At 37.6% G+C, this 14,535-nt stretch overlaps 1 protein-coding gene across 1 annotated transcript; it reads left to right on the forward strand.

The window, feature by feature from the left end:
• The first annotated feature begins 9,269 nt into the window (after positions 1 to 9,269).
• LOC110100467 lies at positions 9,270 to 12,282 on the forward strand. Its single transcript, XM_020827983.2, has 4 exons — positions 9,270 to 9,640; positions 9,759 to 9,834; positions 11,001 to 11,093; positions 11,720 to 12,282. Exons 1-4 carry the CDS (start codon positions 9,525 to 9,527, stop codon positions 12,026 to 12,028), a joined length of 594 nt encoding a protein of 197 aa, XP_020683642.1. The 5' UTR covers positions 9,270 to 9,524; the 3' UTR covers positions 12,029 to 12,282.
• The last annotated feature ends 2,253 nt before the right edge of the window (positions 12,283 to 14,535 follow it).

A 14,535-nucleotide genomic window follows, 5' to 3' on the forward strand; every position in this document is an offset into this window, starting at 1 on the left:
ATGTCAAAATTGAGTGATCTTAGGCTCGTTGAATTCATCTCGTCGATCCGCTAGATTCAACTATAAGCATGTTATATTTGAATATCATTTGATCATCTAATTAATACTCTGAAGATTCAAATAATGCTTTGATCCTTTAATTTGTGCTCATTTCGTCTGAGATTGGACTTAATTTGATGCAATTAGGTTCGCCTTTTTGATATGTTCAATTTAGTCCCAAAATTAATTTTTGAAGCATTTGACTCATATATTGCGTTGAGATTTGTGTCAGATCAAGGTTTTTTTTTTTTTTTTTTTTGAGAAATGTCATAAATAAAATTCTTCTTGGCATCAAGTAATATACCTTATGATAACTTCTAGAATAATATTCCTTATGATAACTTCAATTTCTAAAATTTCTAAATTCAAAATATGAGAATAACTATGGTGTTTAAATCTCTGTCTACATCCTAAAAATAAAAGTTAATTTTAAATTTTTTAAGTACACGCTTTTAGATGATTATTGTATAAATTAGAAAAATATTATATAAGCATATACTAATATAAATTGGAATGAGTTTTAAAATTATTGAATTTATTTTAAGATTAGTATTGCAAGTGAAAGAATTGCATTACATTAATTTCAAAATAAATTTTATAATTTTTTAATTTATTCTAATGTTAATTATATGACAATATTTTTTGTCTAATTTTTATTCTATAAATTATTCATTTATTATATATTTCTTAAAATAAATTTAAAAATAAATCTAATCAATTTTTTATGATGTCCTATATGAAATAAATATTAAAAAAAGGGATTTTTACATACCTAACACCTAAAACTATTTAAAATACAAATTTAACACCTAAACTAATTTATTTACTAATATACCACATAAATTAGTCATTTTAAATCAATTATACCACTCCGTATACAACTCCGTCTTCAAGACGTTTGCTACGTTCGGAAATCCTTTAAATTTTAAAGATTTTTTTGGTTGACCTAGAGAGGTCCAAATCACAAATTGTCTTCACTAGAACATTTATAATGTTGTGTTTTAACTTCCCTAATTTTTTTATAATTTTTTAGCATTGTAAAAATTTCTTAAAAAATCCGTACATGTCGGTAAAAGTGGGATTTTGGAAATCGTCAGGTGTCCGTTTTGTAAACTAATTTTCCCCGAATGTTCTAAATAAAATTAGCTAATTTATGAATATATTTTTTTTGTAATTTTTGGATTTAAAAATATAAAAGAATTTAAATAAATTAATATTTAATATTAAATAATTTTAATAATTAATATTTAAATAAAATATCTCATCCCACTTTAATATCCTGATAAAGAGTTGCTATTTTCGGTTTTTGCCCATTGCCCAAATAGAGAGCAACTTGGGTTTTTAGGTGAGAAAAAGAAGTGAGAGGAGAAAATTTAATTTTTGGGGGACTTTGTACTGTTTTCGTTTGTCGACGCAGTTGCGAAAGTTGTTTGTCTCGAGGTAAGGCACATAATGCCCATCTCAATTTTAAAACAATTGTGCAAGTTTTGGTGAATATTTCGATTAAAATTTTGTATATATTAGCAAAAAATGGGGATAACTTTGCACCGGTAAAACTTTCACCTCATAACTTTTTGTATGTTGTAGATATTACGATTATGCACATTTTAAATATTTTCTGGAAATTTTCACCGGGGGTTTTGAAATTTGCGGGGTTTTTAGTGAATAGAAAATTATCGGGATGTTGAAAATTAGTGTTGTAGTACAATAAAAGTCTTAAAATATTGTTTTACAGAATTCCTAGTAATTTGACAATTTTCTTAAAATATACATTTTTGCCCAGTTGGATTTTTTTTTTCTACCGTTATACAATACTTTGAATTTTAATACATGCTCAATTACTCTTTAATTGTTATAATGTGATGATATATATGCATATGTGATTAAATTATATCTTTTGAGAGCTATAAGAGGACATAATCCTTTAAGATTATATCTGTGTTAGAGAATTTCTGGGAGTTATAAAGGGTCAGAATCCTTTAAGATTCTATCTAAGACAGGGATATCTGATATGTTCTTGTGTTATAAGCACAAATAAAAAGAGAGTTATAAGTGGTCAGAATCCTTTGAGATTCTGTTTGGGTCCGAAAAAAGTGATCTAAACTACTTTGTGATATGAACTTCAATTTATTCATTTGTTCTGTCTGTTATTTGAATTATAGAATAACTGCTATGCATTTATTACCTTTTTTCAGTTTTGTGATTCTCAGTTCAGTGATTTATTTAAACTGCAATTAACTATTTTTTAAATATTCAATAAAATATTTGATAAAAAAATATTTGAAAATTTAAATTGATTTGTGTGGCTTGCTGAGCTGTTGTAGCTCACTCTGGTTTTAGTTCTGGTTTTCAGGATCTTGGAAGGGGAAAGAGGTTGTGGACTAGTTGATCAGGATCAGATCTAAGGTCATAGGTATTTTATTATTTTGATTTTTGTACAGTCATGGCTAGTTAAATTTTTAGTTCTGTAGCTCTTGCCTGTAGTCATGTACTGTAGTGTATATATTTATTTTGATGAATAAAAGAAACTTTATGGATGAGTTTTTCAGTATTTGAATATTTTTGTAGCTCTGTAGTTCGTCATTTATTTTTATGAACATCGTTAGAAAATATAAAAAAATTTAAAAAATTAGATCTTTGGTTTTGCCTGTCACAGCTCAACACGATAGGACCTGTCCTGGTCGGGTTGGGTTGTGACAAAATCTGCTACAATCAACTACATTTCCCTTAACTTTTTTAGATTGAGCTCTACAGCAGTTGAAATCCCTAGCAACGGCCCACAGATAGGCATTCGAGGGATTCAGGTTTCTAATCTGATCCCAAATGCGAAGCCTAAACTCCATAGCGTTTGAAGCATAAATTACCGAAAGCAACAAAAGAGTTTGAGATCCAAAAGACACCAAGCCTGAGATTATTTGGATAGAGGTAAAGGTAGTGGAAAACTTAACCTTATCAGCGTTTCATTTGATCCAGATTTTGCATGAATTGGAAAGGTCAAAATTGTGGTAGTCATCTTCATTTGGGAAAATGACATGCGTGGAGGAATCAGGTCAGAGAGTGAAGAGATATGAGTTATATTTTCCAAAATGCAGAACATATCTAAACTAAGATTTTGAACAAGTTGTTTACAACAGTAAATTTTTTCAGGGCTTTTGAAACCCCTAACATTCCAAACCACGAAGGGGGAAAAATCATTGGGGTTTGGGTGGAGGTTTAGATGGCTTTTTACCATGATTATCCCTAGTGTTTTTCTTACTTTAAGAAGCAGAGGAGGTAGAAGGTTCTGCCATTTTGCAGAGGATGTAGAAGGTTCTGCTATTTTAACAACCAAGCTGACAGAGTGTATCTTGAAGAGAGTTTGAAATTTTAGAAGTAAAAGAAAGACCCATGCAGACATTCAAGCCATTGCCAGAAAAGGGTGGGAGGATCTCTTTTGAGTAAGGGGCCATAGAAGGAGCAATAAATTGATCCATATTTGATGTGGTATTAGATGAAGAAGCCTCAACATTCTTCGATAAGATACTAAATTTGTTTGGGACTAGAACTTTCCAGCTGTCACCCCAAGGGGAGAACCCTAGATAGGAGATTCATGTAGAGGATCCTCGATTGGGGAATTGAGATTGGGGATGTAGGACGGCGGGAGGAATTGCGAGTTAACGTTGACAGGAGAGAAGAAGTAGAAAGGAGGTCAGGGCTCATAGGGAAGGAGTGGGAGGGGGAGGGGTGGTGGCTATAGTTGACACTCAATCTGGCTGGCTCCTTTGATCTCTCATTATTGTTTTCTCTTTTTGGGGTATACTTTTTGGTTGGACATCTGTTTAAAATTGCGCAATTAGAGGCGTGCCTCAAGGCGCGCCTTTGCGCAATTTGACCAAAAAACGCCTCGAGGCTTACGCAATTCTTCACCTGGCTGAGGCGTACGCCTCACCTGGACTGAGGCGCGCCTCAGAGGCGCAATTGCGCAATTCTGGGTGAGGCGTCTTGGGTTGGACAATGATGAAGCTTGTCCTTTTTTTTCCCTGGAAGGCCTTTTCTTTAGTTTTGGACAACCATGGTGCTCTGCACTTGTTACTGTTATGGAAGTGGCTAATGCAGAATCAGGAAAGCATGTGGTCGGTTACGCTGTGGCAAGACTGGCTACTTATTCTCTACACGTGCTCTGTTATAAAAAACTCTGTACTCCATATTCCCTTTGAGCTGTATATATACTACAGTGATGTAGTAAAGCTTTAGCTAATGAAATACATTTCAGCTCAATTCTTCTGCATTTACTTTCTACTGTTCTTCTTTACGTTTCTGTATTCTTAGCAGATTAGACTTTCTATCATGGTATCAGAGCAGTAGTATCCTGCTGTTCACTATGAGCTCCTCCTCGGCATCTTCAACAGTTCAACCAGCCAAAGCAGCCACCTCTGTTGGAATGCTGGAAGCTACAGTTCCATCGCAGCTCAAACTTTTTATGTCAAATGTGAAGAATGTTATTGCAAATCCATTAACGGTGGAAAATTATCCAACCTGGAAATCACAGGTTGCAAAACTGTTTCGTGCAAACGGTTGTGAAGGTTTTCTGGATGGCACGGCTCACTGTCCAGTTCAATTTCTTTCTGATTCAAGTGGTTCTCAGACTTTAAATCCACAGTATACTACCTGGATTCTCATTGATCAAAACTTGGCTGCGGCTCTGTATTCAGTGATCTCACCGGCTATACTACCTTATGTATTAGCTCTTGAACATTGTTCAGATATTTGGACTACGATTGCCAAACGCCTTCAGTCGTCAACACGATCGCGTATTATGCAACTGAAAAATGAACTATAGCATCTTACTATGAAAGATAAATCTATGACGCAGTATTTGCTGGAAATTAAATCCAAGGTTGATTCATTGGCAGCTGCTGGTTCGTCATTGGATTCAGAGGAAATTATTCACCATACGCTAAATGGATTGCCAGCGAACTACCATGCCTTTAAAACATCCATTCGAACGAACCTTCAAGCGCTTTCACTGCATGATCTTTACACCTTGTTGTGTAGTGAAGAGTTAAATTTAACACATGAAGTAGCTAGAGAAATGAGTTCGATGCAACTTACCAATTCTACCACTGCTCTTGTTGCATCTCGTGGTCGTGGGAGAGGTCGCTTTAATGCCTCTCGTGGAAGATTTGCGTCGACGTCCAAGCCACCTTCAACCGTCTCTCGTGGACGATCAGCCAGGCCAAGTGTTGCTTGTCAAATTTGTGGCAAGCCAGGACATACCGCAGTTCGCTGCTGGTATCACCATGATCCTCAGTATTCAACTGATCCGCCAACATCTGCTCTGTTTTCTTCAGCAAATCAACCGCCTGCAACTGAGTGGTACCTGGATAGTGGCGCGTCCTCTCACCTTACCTCCGATCCCAATCTTCTTCAGTCGTCTCAGTCTTATACTGGAACGAATCAAGTTGTCCTTGGTAATGGACAACAAATTCCTATCCAAAACACTGGTAATGGTATTCTACCTACTCCGGCAGGTAGTTTGCAATTATCTCAACTCCATCTTGTTCCGAATCTTTCTTTTAATCTTCTTTCTGTTCATCGTTTAGCTGCTGACAATCAATGTGACATTTCTTTCTCTTCTCATGGTTATTCCATTAAGGACCGGAGGACACATCAGCTTCTTCTTCAGGGTCCCTGTATTAACGGGCTCTATCAGGTTTCCTCTGCTTCGGTCGCACCATCACCGGCGTCTTCATTAGCTCTTTTCTTCGTGCAAGTTGTTCCCGACCTCTGGCATCGTCGCTTGGGACACCCTTCTGCTCGCATTTTATCTTTTCTTGCAAAGCAATGTTCTTATATTCGTCCGAATGTAACAGTTAAAGTTTGTCATGTCTGTCAGCTGGCCAAGAGCCATCGTCTTCCATTTGTTCAGTCTTTAAATCGCTGTAACGAATCCTTTGCTTTAATACATTCGGATATTTGGGTCTATCTCCTATTCCTTCTGTGTCTGGTTATCGTTATTACATATCATTTATTGATGATTATTCGCGGTTTGTCTGGGTTTACCCCCTTGTTAAGAAATCAGACGCGTTTCTCAAATTTTGTGAATTTAAATGTATGATTGAATGTCAATTTCACTCTTCTATAAAAATTCTTCGCACGGATGGTGGTGGTGAGTATTTGAGTACTCAATTTCAAACATATTTGAAACATTATGGCATACTTCATCAATTTTCCTGTCCCTACACTCCATCTCAAAACGGTGTTGCTGAGCGTAAACATCGTCATCTCTCTGAAACTCTACGCTCTCTCTTGTTTGCTGCCCACTTACCTCAATATTTATGGGTTGAAGCACTTCTTACAGCAGTTCATCTAATAAACCGATTACCCTCTCCTAATACTTCCAATGTCTCTCCTTATGAGCTGCTTTATCATATCTCTCCATCCTATAATCATCTCAAGGTGTTTGGCTGTTTATGTTATCCTTGGCTTCGACCATATAGTTCCAACAAACTTTCTCCGTTCTCTCATTCTTATGTATTTCTTGGCTACGCTTCTCTACAAAAAGGCTATCGCTGTCTTGATATTGCTACAAATAAATTATACATATCTCGTCACATCATTTTCAATGAATATGTATATCCTTTTTCTTCCAATACTTCATCCACAGTTTCCTCTGATTCTCCACCTAATATTCCCCATTTGTTACTTGTTCCAACATCTTCTACTTCCAATCATAATTCTGTCATTCCATCTCTAAATTCATCACTGCCATTATCCCAAACATTACCAGCTTCTTCAACTTCTGTTTCCAATAACTCCTCACCTGTAGCCACCACATCAACTTCTTCATCTCAGCTTAAGCCTCCATCTCCTTCCTCTATGCATCCAATGCGTACCCGGCTTAAGCATGGAATTATAAAGCCGAAACAAATCTTTAATTTGGCTCACGTTCTCTATCCAGATGATCCCACTACCTTTTTGCAGGCTTCTAAGTTCGAAAACTGGCGGAAAGCTATGTCCACCGAATTTCAAGCACTTCAATTACAAGGTACTTGGGATCTCGTACCATCTTCTGCAGCTTACAATGTGCTAGGTTGCAAATGGGTCTACCGTACCAAACGCAATTCTGATGGAACCGTTGCTAGATACAAAGCCCGTTTGGTTGCTCAAGGATTCAATCAAGCTCCCGGTTTGGACTATCAAGAAACATTTAGTCCCGTGGCAAAGATGCCCACTGTTCGGGTGTTTATACTTGTTGTTCTTCATCATTCTTGGCCCATTGCTCAGCTGGATATATCCAATGCATTTCTTCACGACCAGCTTACTGAACGAGTATATATGCAGCAACCCCCGGGGTTTACTGATTCTGTCCATCCAGATTATGTCTGCAGCCTTAAGAAGTCTATTTATGGCTTAAAACAGTCCCCTCGACAATGGTATGCCACACTGTCTAAACACCTTCAACTGTTTGGTTTTAAATTCAGTGTAGTCGATCCCTCGTTAATGGTGTATAATTCTGGCTCCATCATTCTTTATATTTTAATCTATGTTGACGATATTTTTTTAATCGGTAATGATCCAGTTACTATAGATCGTCTGCTTGCAGTCTTAAAATCCAGCTTCTCTATGCGTCATTTGGGTTCTCTATCCCAGTTTTTAGGCATTCAAGTTACTGCATCTCCGTCCGGTGTTCATCTTGATCAAACACAGTATGCTCGTTCAATTATTCAAAAACTTGGATGGAAACAGTAAGAATGTCTCCACTCCGAGCTGTTTGAAATCAGCTGTTTCCTCTGTTAATCTGCAGCAGTTCTCCAATCCGATTCTTTATCGTCAGCTGGCTGGATCACTACAATATTTGACATTGACTCGTCCCGATATTGCTTTCGCTGTTCAACAGGTTTGTCAGCATATGCATAATCCCCTTCAAATTCATTTTGAGCAACTTAAAGGGCTGCTTCGATTCATTAATGGCACTATCAATTATGGGCTTCCATTCTCTCGAGGTTCAATGGAACTTCATTGTTATGCTGATTCGGATTGGGCTGGGGACTCCAATGATCGCAAATCAGTTTCAGGTTATTGTAACTTTATTGGAAATTCTCTTATCTCTTGGCAAGCAAAGAAACAGTCTACGGTTGCTCGGTCTTCTACTAAGGCCGAATATCGGTCTTTAGCCACGGCTGCCTCTGAAATTATATGGCTTCGACGCTTACTTTCAGATTTTCATTTTCCTCCAACGGCTCCAACACCGTTGTATTGTGATAATATGTCGGCCATTGCGCTTGCCAACAATCCCGTGTTTCACGCCAGGACGAAACATATTGAAGTTGATTGCCATTTTATTCGGGATTGTATTCAAACTAAACAAATTGTTGTTCATCATCTGGCTACCCAGGATCAAATTGCTGATCTCTTTACTAAGCCGTTACCTATTAAACAGTTCAAGTTTCTTTCTAGCAAACTGATTGCGGCAAGTGCCTCATCCGTTTGATGGGGCCTGTTCCTCCTCTCCAACAATCTCTCTTCCTGCCACCTTGGGCTGGCATTAGGGGTGTCAATTTTAGACACGACCCGAACCCGACCAGGAAAAATCCGGGTTAGGGTCAACCCGGACCCGAAATGGGTCGGATTCGGGTTCAACAAATCAACCCGTTTTAAAAATCGGGTCGGGTTCAGGTTGACCCAGCAACCCGAAAATGATCCGAAATTGACACGAAAACTCCTATTTGACTCAGAAACCCGAGATTGACCCAGTTTTGACCCGAAAATCGAAGAGTGGCCCGATTTTTGACCCGAAAACTAGCAATTTTAGGTCAACTTCGGGTTATTCGTGTCGGGTCGGATTCGAGTCCGGAAACCTGACCCGTTTTTAAAAACGGGTCGGGTTAGGGTTAGGGTTGACCCGAATAGTGCCGGGTCAGTTCCGGGTTCGACCCGAACCTGACCCGTTGACCCGAATTGACACCCCTAGCTGGCACCATTAGATGACCTTCAATTGCGCAGGCAACCAGCCTTATGTGGAAAATGATTTACGTGGGATTTTTGTTGCTTTTTGAGTCCAACAATTTAATTACTTTTTACAGCAATGAATTGGGCTAAAGCCCACAAATTCCACCCCACCCCTCCCCAAAAAAAAAAAAATCTTGTTAGGAAAAAAAGAGGAAGATTTATATGGCTGAACCTTCTTTTTCAGATACAGGATCAATACCAGAGTGACAAAAATAGGGACCTGCTTTACTATTGGAAACTGAGATATTTTTAGTTATACTCGTTTAAGTTGCATGCAATTTAGTATGATGTGGCCAAAATTCAAATTTCCATTATCATATTAATTTTGCGATGCTGAATTTGTAAGCAACCATAACCAAAAGAATAACTTTAACTTAATGCTGCTTTATTCTTTCATGCTTGTTGGGGTTATTACCTTTATTCCTTTTATCTATTTGGATTCTTGTTGAAGGTCTCTTAAGTCTGGCGAACTTTAGTCAAGAGAAATAGGCTTCATGGATGATCATGATCTTACTGTCCAGGTTCTTAACATTTCTCCAGCAACAACGAGGGAGGATCTTACTGTGTTCTTTTCATATTGTGGTACAATTGATAAAATTCAGCTCAAGAAGTAAACCTTCCTTCATTTTTCCTAATTTTATCTTTGATCATTTTTTATTTTCCTTGATTTTTATTCTAATCCTTTCCTTCGATTAATATCAATTGCATATTTTGTTGGTCATTTGCAGAGATAATGATAGTTCCCAATCAGCATTTGTGACTTTCAGACAACCTTATGCAGTTAGAACCTCTCTTCTTTTAAATGTAAGAATCAAACATACTAAAGAAATAATTTCACGAAGGATTTGCTGCCCATGGTGTTTGTTTAGTTAAATTTTTTTGTCTAAAAAAGTTTTCTTTCATGGACTTGATAAGAGTTGTATACTGCTTATTAAGGTTTTGTTTGAGACAGCTTTTTTACTGCTTTTTAAAGCAGTTTTTTATTACAAAATTTTAAATTTTATACTAAAAAACTGCTTTAAGAAACAATAAAAAAGCGGTTCCTAAAGAAGCCTAAATGTTCTCAGTTTCAACAGTTCATGTGAATTTCTCAGAACTCTGGAAAATTCTTTCCCAAAGGAGTTTTAGATATATCAGTTGCGTTTGTTTCCAACACTACTGGTTTCATGAACTTGATAAAAATAGCCAATTTCTCTTCCAGTAGATCATACCGTTAGCTTGAAATTGGCTTACGGCTATCACCAGATCAATCTTGAACCGGTTTGTTTTAGAAAAAAAATCATCTTCAAGCACATCCACACACATTTCTATATTAAGTCGCTTGGCTTTGGCTCTGTAATTGGGTTTGTATTGAGCTTGGTAATTTGGGTCAATAGACGTAACTTGTTGGCTCATGAGCTAACTCATTTATAAGTTTTAGTATATAATTGGATGAAAATATTGAAATTCAAAACTTGAATTAAAAAGTTATCAAAACATCCAAAAATCAAGTTTCAATCTTGTAAGGCACAACTTTTTTTTTTTTTGCTTTTTCAAACGTATAAAAAATTTTAATTCTAAGAAATTTTTGTATTAAAAAATTGCTTTACAAAGCAGCAAAAAAGTTGGCCCAAATGAAGACTAAGGTTTCGTTTGAATGTTTCTTAATGTAATTTTCTAATAAAAAATTTTAATTTTATATTAAAAAAATGCTTGAAAAAACAATAAGAAAACCGTCCCAAATGATGCCTACATTTCACATTTACTCTCTGTTAATTTCTCATATTTTAATAGCTTATTGCGACTCTTCAAACTCTATTTCATCTTCATTTTTCATAACAAGAAGAGTAACTTGCTCAATTAATTTTGAGCTCAGTTCAACTCATTTGCATGGTTTTATGAGCCTTTCAACCTCAGAATTTTCCCTTTTCAATGCATAATTTGTTCCTTGGTCCCAGCTTCTAACGAGTTTGAATTCTTTCAAAATGCAGGATGCTCTCATTGGAGATCGGCATGTCAAAATAATCAATCCGCCTAAACTTAAAAGTATTCCAGTTATATTTGGCTCTTCAAAGGATCATGAGGCATGTCCTAAAAACCCCTCTTTTTTTTCTTGCCTCAAATTTTGCTCAACCCTTCACCATAAGAAAATAGATCAATAGCAACAAAAAAATGGAGACAAAAAGAAAATGGTCGCTAGAGATATCTTTTTAGCTACTAAAAGTAATTAAGGCCTCTAAATAATAAGGAAAATTGATATGCAGGGGTTCAAGAAGGCAACGCACCCAGAATAAATTTTGATTATAAAGATATTTTTGAATTTTAAATTAATAAATAAATGATGAATTCTCTTTATTATTTGCTAAAGGCAATTGCCTAAAGACTATGATATTTTAAATTTTTTAGAATGGAAATTGCCTAAAAATTCTTTAGGGGGGCAGGGACAATTGCCCCCCGAGCTCAAGGAGGTTCCGCTCCTATTCGATTGTTAACCTTTTGTTCTCTACCTTTCTCTTATCTCTTTCGTAATGCCAAGACATCAAGATTTTCTTAGGGCTATAGGTGGAGCAACGTTGAATTTTTTAACAAATAAAAGAGAGAGTAGTCACAATAAATATTTATTTCCCTAAATCAGATACTCCTCTAATATAAAGCTTACCTAATATTATTTTCGCAATACACTTCATATGCTAACACTTTCATCAAACAGAGATCCGGTGGAGGCTTGATTCCGACTTGCCAATCCGTATTACAAACGGTGACCCTAAGAGGGCAAGAGACACTGAACAAAGCGAAGGAAACAGCAAGATACACTGGCAAAACAGTTGCAAATCAAGCTAATTCTGCTATCCTCTCCGTCGAGCAAACCGCAGGCGGTATTGGATCTGCAATCATGAGCAGTAACTGTTTCTCAAATGGTGCGCTATGGCTCTCAGGCGTGCTTGACAGGGCTTCTAAGAGTGTGGCAGAGCTCGGTGGTTCCAAAGCTCAAAACTGTAACTTTTCTAAGAAGAAATGAAGGTGAAGTTTACTTTCAGATGTAGTAATCAGCCTGAACACAAAAAGTTTGCTTGCTAAACTCCTATTTAATGCCTCAGACTGTATAAAAAGCACATAATATGATCTTTATGGCTTTGAGCATCAGCTAGAGAAGTTTTTAGATGGAAGCTGGCATTAGCTAAGTTTAAAATGTGAAATTTTTTCTATGTATGTTGAAATTGTTGGTAGGGATGTGGTAGATAACTGGATTGTTTTCAGGTTTCTACTTCAAAATCTTCATAAATCCTCTGAAAATTCTAAGGGGCTGTTTGGTAACAAATAGGATTTAACTTGAATAGGCTTTAGTAAATCCTGTTGAAGTTAAATTTTGAAAACTGTTTGGTAATGCAAGTGCTAAATTCTATTAAATCTTGTGAAACTGTTTGACAATGGAATTCAGGATTTAAGGTGATTATCTATAATATGAACTATTTAGCGACTCCTATGTACCCTTTTTTGTGCGGTGAAATGTTAAAACGCCGAAAGGAAACAACATATTTATTTTGTTGTGGCTTCGAATGACATTATAAATCCTATTTTGCATGATTTAGCGTAAATCTTGCTCAAATTCAACATAAATCCCATACCCAAACAGTCCTTAAAAATACAAAACTCAACTTCAGAAATTCATCTCTGCTGTCCTGACGGCGTTGTCTGGTTGAAGGAAAGTAAAGGAAATGCAATGAATTTCAAATGATTTTGGGGTGTCCTTACATGGTCATGAATTCCATCTTTTCAATTACAGTTTTCATTTACTTTCACATTTCTAACTGTGGCAGATTCATGATTTAAGTGTTGAGTGATAAAGACAAATATGATAGCTTTCTCCTATTTTTAGTAGATAAATTCATATAATAGATAACATTCAAACCGTATTATACTACCTCTTATAAATATATATATGTTGCGTCCTGAAATATTCGCGGCGGTAGAAAAATATAAATTTAATGTCTTAGTTTTGTACACGGAGATCTAGCACAAAAGCAGATAAAAGAGAGAGAGTAGCATTCATAAGAGAACATAAGAGTTTTTACGTAGAAACTCTTGAAAGGGGGGGGGAGGGGGAGGGGCCATGGAGCCTAGCCCAGTTTGAATGAATCCACTATTATTTGCAGTCGATTATAAATTAGGCCTTCCTTGAGGGGAAGGTCTTGGGTTGATGTAGCAAATGAACATTATATTACATGGCGGGAATTAGAAGAATTAGTATTGAAATATTCATTTAGTCAGCAAAATCATAGTCCGCGGTAGACGGAGGTTGGAATGATCGTAGTCGTGAGACGGTGGTCGGAAGGACCGTTGTTTGGCGAGGGAGGTCGGAAGGACTGTAGTCGGCGGGAGACAGTGGTTAGAAAGGTCGTTGTCTGGTGAGGGAGGTCGGAAGGACCGTTGTAGGCGACAAAGGAAGGAAAGAGCAAAGTCGGCAGGAGACGGGGATCAGAAAGATCGTAGTCGTAAGGCGGTGGTCATGAGGAAGTCCAGCCATTATTCGGTGGTCTGGTGGAACTTCGACTTTTGTCGCTGGTCCGGTGAAAGTTCGGGTCTCAGTCAGTGGTCTGACGGTGGTTTGGCGGGACTCTGGTGTTAGGCAGCGGTCGAATGGAACTCCAGCATCTAGAGATGGTCTGACAGAAGTCTGGCATCAAGCTATGGTCCTAACAGAAGTTCGGCATCAGGCGGTGGTTTGGCGGAAGTCTGGCATCATGCGATGGTCCTGACGGAAGTTTGGCGTCAGGAAGTAGTTCGGTGGAAGTCTGTGCATTATTCGGTGGTATGGAGGAACTTCGACTTTTGTCGCGGTGAAACTTTGGGCCTCAATTGGTGTTTCGGCTGTGGTTTAGAGTAACTCTTGCATCAGGCAATGATCCGGTGGAACTCCGACGTCAGGCGATGGTTCGACGGAAGTTCGGCGTCTGGCAGCGGTCATGATCGAATTCCGGCATCAGGCGATGGTCCGACGGAACTCCTGGGTCATGTTGTGGTCTGATAAACCTCAAGCATCGGGCGGTGGTCCGGCAGAACTCTGGCTTCAGGTGGTGGTCTGGCAAAAGTTCGGCGTCATATGGTGGTCCGGTGGAACCGTGTGGTGGTCGAGGAGGAGCGAGGAGGCAAGATCGATCTCCGATCTCTCTCTTGATTTCTTGCTTGGGGGAGGGGGTCTCCTTTCATGAGAAAGAGAGACTCTATTTATAGATTTTCTAGAGTGACATGGTTTATAAATAGATAAAAGATCTGGGGTAAGTTGAAGTGGTTTGGATGGATGACTGATGTTCATTCCCTTGATCCTAGACCGTTTACTAGGCATTTGAATGTTTTGGTAATTTCAAAATTCAGTGATCTTTGGCTCGTTGGATTTGTCTCGTTGAGTCGCTTGATTCGACAATAAGCATGTCACGTTTGGTAATCCCAATTGTGGTTTGAACCTTCCAATAGTGCTTTGAGTCCTTTATTTGAACTCATTTGGGCTCGGATTGCGTTGATTTTGGT

This window comes from Dendrobium catenatum, unplaced genomic scaffold (assembly GCF_001605985.2).
Source record: "Dendrobium catenatum unplaced genomic scaffold, ASM160598v2 fragScaff_scaffold_353, whole genome shotgun sequence".
In the NCBI taxonomy this organism is placed as follows: Eukaryota; Viridiplantae; Streptophyta; class Magnoliopsida; order Asparagales; family Orchidaceae; genus Dendrobium; species Dendrobium catenatum.

Excerpts from the sequence above, each read along its gene's own strand:
- LOC110100467 (XM_020827983.2), top strand. The coding sequence starts at position 9,525 with ATGGATGATCATGATCTTACTGTCCAGGTTCTTAACATTTCTCCAGCA. Across the intron at positions 9,835-11,000 it reads GAACCTCTCTTCTTTTAAAT|GATGCTCTCATTGGAGATCG; the intron begins GTAAGAATCAAA and ends TTCAAAATGCAG. Across the intron at positions 11,094-11,719 it reads GCTCTTCAAAGGATCATGAG|AGATCCGGTGGAGGCTTGAT; the intron begins GCATGTCCTAAA and ends TTCATCAAACAG.